This window comes from Balearica regulorum, chromosome 23 (assembly GCF_011004875.1).
Source record: "Balearica regulorum gibbericeps isolate bBalReg1 chromosome 23, bBalReg1.pri, whole genome shotgun sequence".
NCBI classification, from domain to species: domain Eukaryota; kingdom Metazoa; phylum Chordata; class Aves; order Gruiformes; family Gruidae; genus Balearica; species Balearica regulorum.
Window position 1 is genome coordinate 1,564,191 of NC_046206.1, and position 13,878 is coordinate 1,578,068.

At 45.4% G+C, this 13,878-nt stretch overlaps 2 protein-coding genes across 5 annotated transcripts in view; both read left to right on the forward strand.

Moving 5' to 3' along the window:
• Positions 1–19: 19 nt before the first annotated feature.
• On the forward strand, positions 20–5,585 carry NKAPD1 (NKAP domain containing 1). Of its 2 annotated transcripts, XM_075774619.1 has the most exons (5): positions 20–390; positions 1,509–1,609; positions 2,758–2,913; positions 3,344–3,397; positions 4,214–5,585. In XM_075774619.1, exons 1-5 carry the CDS (start codon positions 322–324, stop codon positions 4,734–4,736), a joined length of 903 nt encoding a protein of 300 aa, XP_075630734.1. In that variant the 5' UTR covers positions 20–321; the 3' UTR covers positions 4,737–5,585. The 2 variants fall into 2 exon arrangements, with proteins under 2 accessions (XP_075630734.1, XP_075630735.1); XM_075774620.1 differs by lacking the exon at positions 20–390 and having other exon boundaries at positions 2,646–2,913; positions 4,214–4,886.
• A 124-nt stretch (positions 5,586–5,709) lies between these two features.
• Positions 5,710–13,878, forward strand: part of LOC104637347 (succinate dehydrogenase [ubiquinone] cytochrome b small subunit, mitochondrial) — a 51,876-nt gene continuing 43,707 nt past the window's right edge. The window contains exons 1-4 of one of the 3 annotated variants that reach the window (XM_075774616.1): positions 6,391–6,534; positions 6,614–6,718; positions 9,369–9,513; positions 12,482–13,186. In XM_075774616.1, coding sequence (XP_075630731.1) covers positions 6,477–6,534; positions 6,614–6,718; positions 9,369–9,513; positions 12,482–12,647 — 474 coding nt within the window. In that variant the 5' untranslated portion in view covers positions 6,391–6,476 and the 3' untranslated portion in view covers positions 12,648–13,186. Of the gene's footprint in view, positions 5,840–6,133; positions 6,535–6,613; positions 6,719–9,368; positions 9,514–12,481; positions 13,187–13,878 lie in introns of those variants that run through there. The other 2 variants (XM_075774613.1, XM_075774614.1) reach the window with 2 other exon arrangements.

The window sequence follows — 13,878 nt, forward strand, 5'->3', positions numbered from 1 at the left end:
CGCGCCCGCCGGCCCCGCGGCAGAGCTGGACGCTGCCTGCCTGTCCCCGGAGCCGCCGCCGAACCGAACCGCCCCGCCCCGCCCCGTCCCGTCCCGTGGTGTCCGGGGTCGGGGACGGCGGTGGCTCAGCGCCCCGGCGTCTGCTGCCAGGAGGAGGCACTTCGCGGGGACCACTTCCGGTGGGGAGCCGAGAGCAGGCCCGGCCTCTCCCGTCCCTTGCTGCCCGCGGCTGCGGGGCCGCCCCGGTGAGCGGCTCCCACCCGGCCCCGGTGTGGCGTGCCCGGTGTGGCCGGCGTCCGCGGGGCCGTGTAGGGCGAGAGGATGTCCCGAGTGCCGGTAGGGAAGGTGCTGCTGCGGAACGTCATCCGGCACACGGGCGCGCATAACAAGGTATGGCCGGGGCCGGTGGGGCTGCCGACCTCGGCGGTCCCTTGTCCTCCCTCTCTGCGGCGGCTCTTCCAACAGGCTTTGCCCCGTGCCCGCTTGTGCAGGCCGCTGTCGTCCGCGGGTCCGACTGGAGACGCCCTGGGCATCACCTGGGCGTTGCCGTGCGCCGAGTGCCGGGCCCGGGACTGCTGGTACCTCCCCGGTGGTGCGGAGCCGGGGCGGGCGGGGCGGAGCGGGGTTGTGATGCCGAGTTGTGATCTGGCATTCCCAGTGGGGATGGCGGGGGGGGGGCAGGTGTGGTTTTCAGAGAGGAAAGGGGCTCGTTGAAATCAGCTACGTGAACATTGTTAGTCTCACTTTCGGTTTTTCTTGAGTTCCCATCCTGGCGAGGGAATGTGTGCATATATTTACCTATAAAATTCGCCCTATGGAAAACCTACTCCCTCAGGACTTTAGTGAAAATTATGGTTTGCCTTTTTAAAAGCAGCAAACTTTTTTTTTGTTTGTTTGGGTACTGTGTAGGTACTTTTAATTGCATCAAAGTATTTGAACTTTGTGTAAGTGTGCACAGGCAGTATTTTAGTGCAAGATTAAGAAACCCTGATAACTTTAGCAAACTGTTTAAAATAAATTTCTGACATAATTCAGCAGATTCGACTAATTTATTTCATATGTTTATAAAATCACTCATTTACAGTCAGTGTCCATAAACACAAATCTGTGCCAGACCACTCAGTATTTGCATGCTGTGTCTTTTCAGTGTAGTGTAACTTCTCATTGTGGCTTGGTCCTTCCAGATTATATTTATATACTGAATTCTCTAACAGTACATGTGTTGCGGATGATAACGACAAGGCAGGGTAGCCAGAACAGCTGATATAGTAAAATCAGGCAAACCCGCCATTTCTGATGCCATTATCCTTATGTGCTTTGCTGGAGTGTTACCATCAAGAGATTCTCCTTTGGGTTACCTTGGTTATAGCTAGAAATAATAATCTGTTTCAATATGGTAGGAAAGCTTGCTGTGAATTTCGCTAGCAGGACTGTTGAGCTAGGAGCTGATGCTACATGTCTGTAAAGTTTCCCTAATGTTACGCTTGTTTTCTTTCTGTGACTTTCAGATTCAGGAAGAGACAGAAATGTGGAAAATAAGGGAGTGGGAGAAACAGACAAAAGAGACTTACTGGAAAAGGCAAAGCAGAATGCTGTCGGACACCTCCAGGTGGGTTTTAGTTGTGTGGAGGACATAATTGTCTTGACTTAGTTTCTGAAGCCTTTTGTGCTCTAATACTTTAAGAGCATTCTATGATGACTATGTGTTTACAATATATGAAGACTACATAGACTACAGATATATTTTTTCTCTCCCTAATGAGTCTCTTGAAAGATGTCGGACCTTTGCGTAAGTCTGACCTTTTATGTCTTCATTTGGACGTATAGTCTTCAAAATACAACGTTAAGTAGGCCGAGCTCTCTGAAGCAGCGGGGCTAGGAAGTGCTTAAGTAATATCTCAGAATGTTGTGAGGAAAGTCTAATGTATTGCCGTTTAGGTTAGCTGTAAACGAAACTGTTGTGGTGTGGGGTTCTGTACTATTATAACACACCAGTATTGACTGCTGCTTGTGTGGTATCTGTTAAATCACTCTGACATGCCTGAGGATCTCACAAGCTACATGAAAACAAGCTGGGTTTAGGGTGAGGGTTTTGCAGGGGAGAGACAGGGCTTACTACCCGACCTCTGAAGACTTCTCAGAACTGTGAATATTGCAGGAAGTGGTTTTAGTATCTCAGGGGAGAACACCTTTTAGACTTACCTAAGTCCACGGCTGCTGCTTGGCTCAGGAAGTGCAGCGTTTCAAGTGAGAAACAAAACTAGAGTCATAAGCATGTGAGATCATTCAAAACTGTTGGTGCTTTCTGCGGATTTGGGGTCTTAGTCTTGGTACCTGATCAAGTTGCAATTCTAGTAAGTCAGTTCTACTTCTTCAGTTTCCCCTTTGCTATTTCTACTAGCCTGTGTCTCACTGCATAGTGTTAGTCTGTTCCTGCAGAGTATTCTAGAAGAAAACTGCATTTGTTGTGACAGGCAAGATGACCCCTTCCTCTAATTTTGCATTGTGAGCATCTCTGCCAAGAATTTTGCTGTGCATAGAGGGCTGTAGGAGATTTTGAAAACCCGTGTTAGCTACTGAACTGGTTTTGTGAGAGCTGTTAATGGTGACTGTCTGTTAAAATGATAGCTCGTCTTCTTGCATAGATGGACATCCAAGACTTGCTGGATTTTTGCTCTACTCGCTGGACTAACCCCTTGCTCAGAAAATTTCTCCATCAGAGCTGACAGCTGAAGGACAACTGTTCTCTTTCTGCAGCAGTCGGATGCGCAGTGATGGCTTTGATGAGGAGGGCCACAGGGCTGACTGGAAAACAAAGAACTCACAATTTCTTGACCCAGTCGAAGATGGTCTCCTTAGGGCCCGATCCTGGAATAAAAAGCTGTATGAATGTGAAGCCAACATGCCAGACAGGTCTGTGGGGGAATTAATGTTCTGTGATTGTACCTGTAATGAAAACACCTTTCTGGAGTTCATCTATAAAGTTCAGTAAGCAGCAAAAGCTCAGCCCTAAGCTTAGCAACTAAGCTTAGTATTTATTACTTTACCTAAGGAACTTAAAAAATCTCGAGAAATGCAAGTTAGTGCTCTCCAGGGTTACTTTAAAGAAATTTGAGTTGTAGTTTTCCCTAATTAGAAATGGAAAAGAGACTGAAAACATAAGGTGTATTTAAATAGTACCAACCAAATCAGTCATATTTCCTTCCTTCTTTGTTGGGAAGGTTCTGATATCCCTCCTTTGCTATTTAAGCTCATGTTCATTCTATGGCTCTGTCTTTTCAGAATTACATTTTTTGCTTAAACAACTTGTCTGTTTTTAATAGATGGTTCTGCTTTCTTACAGATGGGGTCACAGTGGCTATAAAGAGTTGTACCCTGAAGAATTTGATACAGATAGGTGAGGCAAGCAGACTTACTAACACATCCAGAATCTTACTTCTGTCAAGTTATGCAGGGAATTTTACAACTGAGTTTTAAGTTTTGAATGTAAATCAGCCTTGAATGTAAAGCAGCACTGTTTAGTTAACAGACACTCACTGAAAAAAAATCTAATCCATTAATGTGGTTTCCCCTTGTTTGAGTCTTAGGAGGGGATTGCATCTTTTATAGTAATTAGATATTCAGCTTTAGCTTGAGTTACTAAAATGCTGTGAATCTGGAAAGTCTGTCTGGGCCAACCGATAGCCAGAGTAGTAGGCTAAATCCAAATCAGCTCAATATAACCCTCACACGTATCAGCTTCATGTTCTCCTTTCCATTATAGTATACCTGTATTTTCTGTGTTTCTCCTTATTTGAAGAATATAAATTCATGCAGTATCCTGGAGAGTGGAGACTTAACTGTAAAGTAAGATCTTAGACAGAATTAATTATTTTTAAACTGCACCTAACAGATTCATCAAGTACAATATTTGTCAGGCTTACAGATTTGAAGTAACCCTCTATAAATGAGTTTTCATCACTCAGTGGCTTTCAGTACACATTCTCCTTGGTTCTGGCTCAAATATCTTAAATGGAGGTATTAGTAAGATGTGGACCCAAGCTGTTAACAAGCACTTGAAACAAAATACAGCTACCACATCTGTCAAATATCTGCTTCCCTGCTCTAGCTAAATGAATTGATGAGCTTGCTTAAGTCTTTGAGACAGAAAAGGTTCAACTGCTATGTGCCTTCCTGTCTGCTTCCTTTTGGTCATCCTTTGTTCTTTTTACAGTGACCAGCAAGAAGGAGATGAACAAAATACTATCAATGGGAAGAAGAAATCTCATGTGGGAAAGCAAACTGCCCGTGAGTCACACAAACGGAAAAAACCAAATAAATCACACAAGAAGAAGCAAAAAAAGCGATCACACAAAAAGCGAAAGAAAAAGAAAAAGGAGCAGGGAAGAACATCATCAGATTCTTCCCGGGAGAGCGAGTGCTCAGAAGAGGAGACTTCAAGCACCCGGAAAGGGAAACACAAGCGCAAGAAAAAGACCAGGAAAGTGCCTGCCAGGGAGCCTACCTCTTCTTCTGGGCAGGAAAGTGACTTTTCTCATGCAAGCAGCTCAACCACCAGCAGCTCTGAGGACAGTGAATCTCAGGAGAAAAAAGAGAAACGGCCCCCAAAAAAGAGAAAGAAACGTCACAATTCTGTGCCAGAGAGGCACAATGAAGTACCAGAGAAGAGAAGCAAGAGGAAGAACTGGAAAGTGGCCGCTGATGAAAAATCAGAGGATAGCTCAGATGAGGACTGATGAGTCTAGGCTGCAGCTCAAACAATAAGGTAGAGGACAGAGGCAGGTATTTCTCTTTCAGCACTGCCCCATGGTACAACTTGTTTCAGCACTGTGGTTTATATACATCCTGCCAGCCCACGGGGGAGAAAATGAGCCTTGGCAGCCTGCAGTAGGTGCCCCCTTGCTTTTCATTGACTTGACATTCAGAAAACCAGGGGAGCAGTTGCCTGTCTCACAGGTTGGCTAGTCCTGCCAACTTCAGTCTTTCTGTGACAAGGTTGACTTCTCATGCACAAAAATGTTACAGGCTGTCTGCAAGGGGAAACCAGGCATGTTTGCACCATTTTTATTTTTTTTAATTAAGTTTTAACAGATTGCTTTTTTGGGTTACCAAATCAATGACCAAGACTTGCAATAGGAGAAGGGAGAGACAAAAAGTCTGATAAGAGAGGAAATGTCACTGGATTTAACCCTACGGTAGCTTTGTCTTCCCATCCTCCAGCAGAAGCAGACCTGTGTGGCGACATGCACATGGTCAGCTGGACACAGAAGGGAGCATGAAGGAATACTTTCATTCCAGCTGAAGGTGCAGTGACTCCTTCCATGATGATGAAGAAAAGACACCAGTGCGTCTTGCTTGTTTTAGACTTGTCTCCAAGTCGTGCCATGGGCTGGCCGTTGTGTCTACCTTTCCTTCATTCTCTCTAGGGGGATGCTGAAACCATTTGTGCTTGAGAGAGAAGCCTTGGTGGGTGTTGTGTTCTGTCTCTGGTCTGCCCAATGTATTACTGGAGAGATTGGTACTGGGCCGTTCTCCCTGCAGTTGAACAGCCAAGCCTTTTAACAAAATAAATAAATCCAGACATATTTGATGCTTTTGTCATTGTTTTGGAGTGAAGCCCAGGGACAGAGCACAGGCCTGAGGAGTCTAGGTGGTCCTTGTGTTCTCCCTGTGCCACGTGTTTCTGCCTGATCAGACCAGGTGGCTGTGGAGGGCTCAGAGGAGATGAAGCAAGGGAGGCTGGAGTGGAACGTAGCCATCAGGGAAATGCACTGCGCTGAGGTGAATGTTGTGCGCCGGTGACGGAGCGCAGCTCCAGCTTTATTCTATGCATGAACAGGTACAAAACAGTGCCAATGCCCCTAGGTCCTCATTCCGAGTCCTGCCTACTGGCGCTCTTTCACTTCAAGTGAAAAGACATTCTCTGCATGCCGTTGTCTGCTGGCGAATGCAGAAGACTTGGAGAAGGCAGTGCTGCAGACTTGGCTTGCTTTCAGCTGCTCGCTCTCGTCTCGCAGCCACTTCTCCGCTGGTCAGTCACGCAGTAACAATGCAACTGCTTTGCGTGCATCGTGGGAAGCGTTCAAGGTGTTTATTTTGTATAGCTTCCCTCATACAAAGACTTTTTTATCAGCAAACGTGCAGGTAAGGAGCGCTCGGATCCGCTGTGGCCGTTGTTGTGGATCGTAAGATAATGACCACGCATCTCCTCCGAAGCAGCGCTGCCGCTGCGCTGAGCGGCTTTTCCGCAGCCGCTGCTGGGTCGGGGGCGGCCCGGAGGCCGCAGGCGCGACTCGTCTCGGCCTCCCGCGGCTCCGGGAAAAGCCGCGGTTCCGCCCCGCCCTCCCACCTCCACCGCGGCAGAGCCGGGCGGGGCGCGTCGCCGTTGCCGCCGGCCCCTAGCGCGGAAGCGGAAGCGGAAGGGCTGCGGCGGCTTCCAGCTCCGGTGCGCGGTGCCCTTGGGCTGGCTGGGGACGATGGCGGCGTTGGTGCTGCTGCGGGCGGGGCTGGCACGGCCCCGCGGCGCGCAGATGGGTGAGTGCCCACCGGCCCCGCGCCCTGCCGCCCCGGCGCCCTGCCCTGCCGTGACACTTCCTCCCGGTTCTCTCCGCAGCTCTCCTCGGGAGGACCCTTCGCCACCGCCCCGCGGTCCTGGCGGTCGTCGCCGACCGGAGCGCTCCGTCCCGGCAAAGCCACAGCCCCCCCCAGCAGGGCCATGGTACGTTTCGCGCCCCGGCGCAGCCCCCGTGGTGTGCGGGGGGGGGGGGTGTGTGTGTGTGTGTGTGCGTCTGCGTGTGTGCGGGGGGTGTGTGTGTGTGTGTGTGTCTGCGTGTGTGCGGGGGGGTGTGTGTGTGCGTCTGCGTGTGTGCGGGGGGGTGTGTGTGTGTGTGTGTGTGCGTCTGCGTGTGTGCGGGGGGTGTGTGTGTGTGTGTGTGTCTGCGTGTGTGCGGGGGGGTGTGTGTGTGCGTCTGCGTGTGTGCGGGGGGGTGGGTGTGTGTGTGTGTGTGCGTCTGCGTGTGTGCGGGGGGTGTGTGTGTGTGTGTGTGTCTGCGTGTGTGCGGGGGGGTGTGTGTGTGCGTCTGCGTGTGTGCGGGGGGGTGTGTGTGTGTGTGTGTGTGTGTCTGCGTGTGTGCGGGGGTGTGTGTGTGTGCGTCTGCGTGTGTGCGGGGGGGTGTGTGTGTGTGTCTGCGTGTGTGCGGGGGTGTGTGTGTGTGTGTGTCTGCGTGTGTGCGGGGGGGGGTGTGTGTGTGTCTGCGTGTGTGCGGGGGGGGGTGTGTGTGTCTGCGTGTGTGCGGGGGGGTGTGTGTGTGTGTGTGTGCGGGGGGTGCCCTCCCCCGTGCTTGTCAGCCGGCACTGAGCCGTATTCCCCCGCCCTCGAAACGATTGCTCCAGTGCAGCCAAGCGGCGTGCTCTTCGTGCCCCCGTTACACCCGCGTCTGGTCAAGGTTGCCGATTTTTTGAGCCAGGTAGGAGATTTTGAATGGCGGGTGTAAGGAACCAAGGGCAGAACAAATTCGCGCGCGGCACAGTAGTTTTTCTTGGGCTCTTCTTGAGTGGAGTGGCGTTCCTGGTATTACCAGAATGCCTGACCATCACCTGCGACAGTACCGTTTTCAGCTGATAGCACGGTTGTTGATTTGCACTCTGCCCGGGTCTGACTTAAAACAAGGTATATGTGGCTTTACGCTACTTGAGTTTGAAACTGACGTTTGCAATGTCAGTATCAAGTTTATGAATGCTGCAGGTTTTTAAATAGGAGATAGTAAGTGAATGTTCAAAAAGTAAATTTCTGCTTATTAACAAAGGTGGTAGTTTTTTCAAGTGTGGAGAAAAGGTCGAAAGAATTTAAAAGAAATGAGAAAGAAAGTTTAACGTTTCTTATGGTTCACTAGCAGTAATAATATGAAAACACTGCATTTGTGACATCTTTCTTGAACAGTAGAGCTTCTGATTAACTGAGGTTAATCTGAGAAGTCTGATCTGCAGGCAGAGAGCATTTCTTAGATTGTTTTTTCCTTTCTCTGTGTGGTAAGACTACATAGAGGTGATGAAAGATAATCATGCCAAGACCAAGTTCTCATCTGTCAGTTGCACAATCAACTATGAGAAATGTTGTGACTGGAGATTAAGGATGTGTTGTGGCTACTACAATGCAACTTAGAAGTGGAAAGGATGGTGAAACACTTGTAAAAGGAATTGGCTTAAGCACAGCAAAGCCGGTTCCTTCCTTTCTATTCTGGACTTTGTCTTAACAACAAAATTCATGCACATGCTGTGAAGCATTCTTGGCCGTGGAGTTCTACAGGGACAGCTTATTAGTCCACAGCCTAGGTCCCTGTCATGTTTTACTTCAGGTCCTTTGCTTTCCTTATCTTGTCACTTTTCTAAATTTCTTTCCCCTTGCAAAAATGAAGCAAAACATTTGCATTTTGGTTTAGATGGATGGATAATATCTGTGTGTTAGGTAAGCATTTTGGGGGGTATTGTATTATAAAGGTAATTTCACAGAGTCAATTCTTGATGGTTTTAGCCCAGGCTGATGCTGACATTCTGCTTCAAAGTATTGCTTGTGGTGTTAGGGTTTTGGTTTGCTGCAGAACCTTCTAGATTTTTTTCTCTCCCCTCCCTAATAGTATTTGCATGCTTCTAAAAAGTAAGAGTTGGTTAAAGAGCTCCCTAACTGGTATTTCTGTTTCTAGTGTCATCTGTTACGTGGTTCAAAGTGTATCCAGCTGAGTAGCAATGGAGGACTGAAATCCTTTGGTCTTCAGGCTACTTCTAGGTCATACATCACTGTGATGGTCCCAGAAGTTTAATCTGCTGTTTACAGTTACAAATAGCAATACTGGCTTTTGGGCAGAACTGTGCACAGTTATGATGATGTCCCATTCACTGGAACTTGTAGTTGTGTCCATCCAGATCTCAAAGCCATTCCTCAAAAGGCGGCAGTAGTAAATAGTACGTAACAGTCAGGTAGTTCACTGGATAACAAGGCTTTGCCTTTGGAGATACTTCTTTCCTGTGATGGTTGACTTGGACCTTATTCCTGAACCGCAGGTGCTGAAAGTAGGACTGGTGTTTGTTTTGACTTTACCTGTTGAGCTTCTGTTCTTTTGTAGTAAAAGAAACTTCTTTTTCTTAGCAGCAGCAGAGGGAGGAGTATTTAGAATTAACCTTTTAGACATTGTAAAATAGATATATATTCTATAGCAGTAATTCAAAGGTATCTAGGTTTTGATGAGTGAAAGCTTTAGTAGTCAAGTCAGAGAAAACATGTAATTGTGTGGTGCTGATCAGGATGAGGTATGTGTTTAAGGTTACAGCACTTTGAACAGGAACTTTGCATTGAAAAATACTTCTCCTTACAGGCAGTTCCAGGGCTGCATCTTTGCACTGGACAGGTGAGCGAGCTGTCAGTGTCCTCTTGCTTGGTCTCCTTCCTGCTGCCTACCTGTATCCTGGACCAGCCATGGACTATTCGCTGGCTGCAGCCCTCACTCTCCATGGCCACTGGTAAGCACAATATGTCCCTCAGAATTAAGCCTAAAGTCTGGTAGTCAGGATGGCTCCAAGCCTTAGGCCTTAAATCTGTGTATGGCAGTAAGTCTACTGACTTATTTCCTGATCTAGTATAAAACATCTGGAAAGAGATGCAAACAAAGTCCTTGCTCTCCAAGTTCTGTGACAGACAAGATCTTTGACAAGACTAGTTGTACCTTGGTCTTCCTTTGTCACTGTTCTCTCAGTCAGAAGGCAGGATACATATTGCTATTAAGGAATCCATAAACGTTTTCTAGTGTTGTTCTACACAGTGTCTTACTTTAGGGGGTCTTCCTTGCCACTGGCTATGTAGAATCTTGGACATTTTTATCTTGTAGAAGAATCAATGTTGCATGAACAGTGGGAACAGAAACAGGACAGATCTATATAAAACAAGTCGTTCTTCAAAGGTTCTGTGCTGTGGGCTGGCTTTTTTCATCTCAGTGGTGATGAGATTCTGCATAATAAAGAGTTCATAGTAAATACTCCACTAAAGAAGCTGAGACCTTGATCATTATTTTCTTGATTCCTGGGAAATGGATGCTTGCTCGTGTTCTTAAGTGTAGTTCTACTGTGATCTTTAATGCAAGTAGGCTAGACCAGTCTTGTTAGGAGTGGATCCAGCTGCATGGTTGCCCTAACTGGCAGCATTTATATTCTCGAGGTGATACTGGCCTGTAGTTCCTTGTCACAGGGATAATGCAGACGAGCAACTTCACGGTACTTTGGGATGCCAGGTTTTCTTAAATCTCATTTTTGCCCTTACGAAGTTTTATCAGGGATTCTTGCACTTATCTCACTGTGACTGGGAGCTTCTTCCTGAAGACCTCAAATCTGGTACAGAATTCATCTGAAATGTGGCTATCCTTGAACATATTCGGCAGAGCTCTTTCAAATATAAAATATATAAAGCTAAGCTTGCCTGCCTTTGGAGCATTTCTTCACCTGTTCGGTATGTGCATGTTGGTGCCATACTGGATGCGACCATGTGGGGAAATTCCAGGCAATGGAACAGGTTGTTGCAGGTTGATGTGTTGAAATGAGTTCTCTGGACGACATTTTGTGTCAATGCGTGTACATTTGATTCTTTAGTGAGTATCTCTTGTTGACAAAAGTGTCAGGATTGTTCATACTAGAAATCCCTTTTCCATAAACAGTGTGGGGACTTCTCCCTTGAGAAAAATGTCTTGTTGCTTGTGTGCAGCTCTGCTGGTAACTTTCATCAGAGTGAATTCCTCCACCACTTGGGTGGGTGTTTTGTTCTCTTTTTAAGCTGGAAAGTTTCTCCAGTATTAAACTCTTATTTTTGCAAAATACTGTCTTAAAAATCTAAAGGTGTTCCTATGTAGGAAAATTCCTCTCTTGTACTTTCACAGGTATTCAGTGCTAGAATACCTTTTTTGCTTGCCATAAAAGTTAATTTGATCACCATAACAGATCAGATGATCCCTCCAGTAGCTGATCAGGAACTGCAGAGGAGTATTGCATATATTTTTGAGGGACTTACTTTCACCTTTCACCATGTTTTCCCTTAGGAAATCTTGTCCTAAAATATGTTCACTTACTCAAGATACCTGAAGCCATGTTTATCTTGTACCGTTTTTGCTGGCTGGTAATAAAGATTTCTCTGCCCAGCGAAGCTGCTGTGTTGTGATCTAGATTGTGTGTGTCTACCACACATCCACTATTTCTCGCTAATTCCCTTCCTTGTTCTCAGGGCCACTGGTCTTCTCCCATGAGGACTTTGTGTGAATCAGTTAGTGTGCTGTGAAGCAACACACCAGTTTTTCTGAGAGGTCTTAGCGTGGCTTGGTCTTATTGTGCAGTGCAAAGAAAACATCTTAGGAAAATCCTTTATCAACACTACAGTTGAAGGACAGCCTGTGAATCCCAAGTTGGCTGTGCCTTATTTATCTGCTCTTTGGAAGGCTCAACGTGTGGGTAAGTGCTCCTTGCACTCCTGATCTTATTCCACTGTCCAGTTGTAAAAAACAGCTTGACAGTAATTGCCTTTCAGACTGCTTCCACTTTTTGCTTCTTTTCTGTGTATCCAGGGGTTCCTTGCTCCCCTCTTCTCACTTTGTACATCTTTATGGTATTAGAACCCCCCATCTAAGTGAAACTGTGCTCAGTGTTCATTTGTAGTGGCATCTGCTGCAGGACTTTGAACCTTGCTAGGTCACTAGTGCATCTTAAGCTGTGGGACATCGGTCCTTCAGCTTCAGGCTAGACCAAGGCAAAATCCTATGAAGAAAATTTCTGCGTTAAATGCAATGCTCTTGTTTTACCAAGTTGACATCTGTCATTGCAGAAAGCGTATATTGTACTTTTGGGAAGAGAACTACCACATTAGTTTAGTAGCATCCTCTGTCTTCCTGTTGCTGGAGAGTTCAAAGCCGGACAATAGTTAACTTCCAGTCTGACAGATCTAGAAAAAAAATCAGAGTATGCTAATTTTCTTGGTTGCCACTATTTTCTAATCTAAATACACTTCCTGGAGTCTGTTGTGCCTTTATGACAATGGCTGGTCCCAGAGCCACACCTTGCTGTTCAAGCAAAAAGGATATTTCCTTTGGTTGCCTTTCTTCAGTCCTTGGAAGTCAGATAAGCTGCCCACTGTTTCTTGATGGCAGAGTCTACAGATTCTACTGTTTGAAAGAGCTGTGCTCAACACCTTGTTTCCTCAGCACTATTAAGAAAACTTTGAGCCAATAAGTATATATTTTTTAATAGAATATTAATGGAATGTTGTTTTGTTTTTTAAATAGATGCATCTTCCTTTTGAGTGGGAACTGGGTGTTCTTTAGGAAAGGTTGATGATAGCAGGTGAAAAAAACGATGCGTTGGAGCCATCTTTGTAGAATGCTTACATAAACTGGGTGGATTTCAGTGAAGAACGCTCTTTCCTGACTTTGGCTTTTTTCTCCCTCTTATTCTGTAGGGGTCTTGGACAGGTTATAACTGACTACGTCCACGGAGATATACCCATTAAACTGGCCAATGCAGGTCTGTACGTACTGTCGGCCGTTACCTTCACTGGCCTCTGCTACTTTAACTATTACGATGTTGGTATCTGCAAGGCTGTTGCCATGCTCTGGAGCCTCTAAGATGCAACTGAGTCCCTGACAAACACGATTGTTCACTGCTGCCTCTGCTTCATCGTATTTTTACCAGCATGTTTAATCCAAAAGTGATAACCAAGAGTCCATGGTACGTACGTACTGCAGCAAGTTCAGAGCCAGTCTTTTAGAAACAAATATCCATACTTTTTTGATTTATTGCAACAGCAGCAAAAATGTTAGAAAAGAAAAAGTAGATTTAAAGTGGATAATGTCCAGGTGAGAGTGAGTTGATTTAAGCTGCACTGTAAATTGGGAGGAATTAATTACATCGATGACAGACTTACATAGCTGAAGGTAACTTTCCTTGTAATGGCAGCTTTAATGAGTGTTTTTCAAAAATAACTGTTATTTGGTTTCCTATTTTGTAAAACAAACTTGACTTGTGGAAAATCGAACTGTTATTTCTGACGTCACAACAACTGAATTGTATGTAAGGCACACCCTGTAACTCTTTGGACCCTGAGAGTTGATGTAGAAAAGGGAGTGCTTTTTTCTTAATCCATATAATAAAGAATTTGCAGAAATTGTGTGTGCTTCTGAATGATTTTTACTACTTTTAGGTTACTTACAATGTTTTCTCTGAAAATAGTTTTGGGGTTTTTTTCTCTAAAATCAAGTTCAAATACTATTTCATACTGCTGTGTTACTGTTCATACTGTTACTCTGCATTACTTCATTTAGATGTTAGAAAACAAAATATTTTTACGAATATGTATTGTACTTAATACTTAGGGCTGACTTAGACTTCACTTAATACAAGAGTAACGCGTATTAGAAAATACAGCAATAATTGACTTAGAAGACTTTTGCAGGTTAATTTCAGGAGCCATAAATAACGTATGGCTTTCATAGTTTCCCTGGAACCTGTATGTTCATCTGTAACATTTTTGGGGGTTTGTTTTCTAAATAAACACTGATACACATTTTCCTGTGTGACTGAAAAGACAACAAACATACCCTTTCTGTCATAGTTTGACATAAGACTGAGACAGCATTCTTTTCTATGTCTTTGTTTTAGAGAGGAAAAATGAGATTGTTTTTTAACTTTCTTCTCTTTTTTCTGACTTTCATAGTAGTAAGGAGTGGTTAAATGTTTCCACATTCTTATTGTACTTCTGTGGTACTATTAATAGTAAGAGGAAGAGAATTGTGTGTTACCATCAGTCCGATTATGCAAAAAGCAGAATGAGTAAGTGGCTGTTTGAATTCTTCAAGA

Coding starts and splice junctions, on each gene's coding strand:
- NKAPD1 (XM_075774619.1), top strand. CDS start 322: ATGTCCCGAGTGCCGGTAGGGAAGGTGCTGCTGCGGAACGTCATCCGG. Junction 1,610..2,757: donor ATGCTGTCGGACACCTCCAG/GTGGGTTTTAGT, acceptor CTCTTTCTGCAG/CAGTCGGATGCGCAGTGATG. Junction 3,398..4,213: donor GAAGAATTTGATACAGATAG/GTGAGGCAAGCA, acceptor TTCTTTTTACAG/TGACCAGCAAGAAGGAGATG.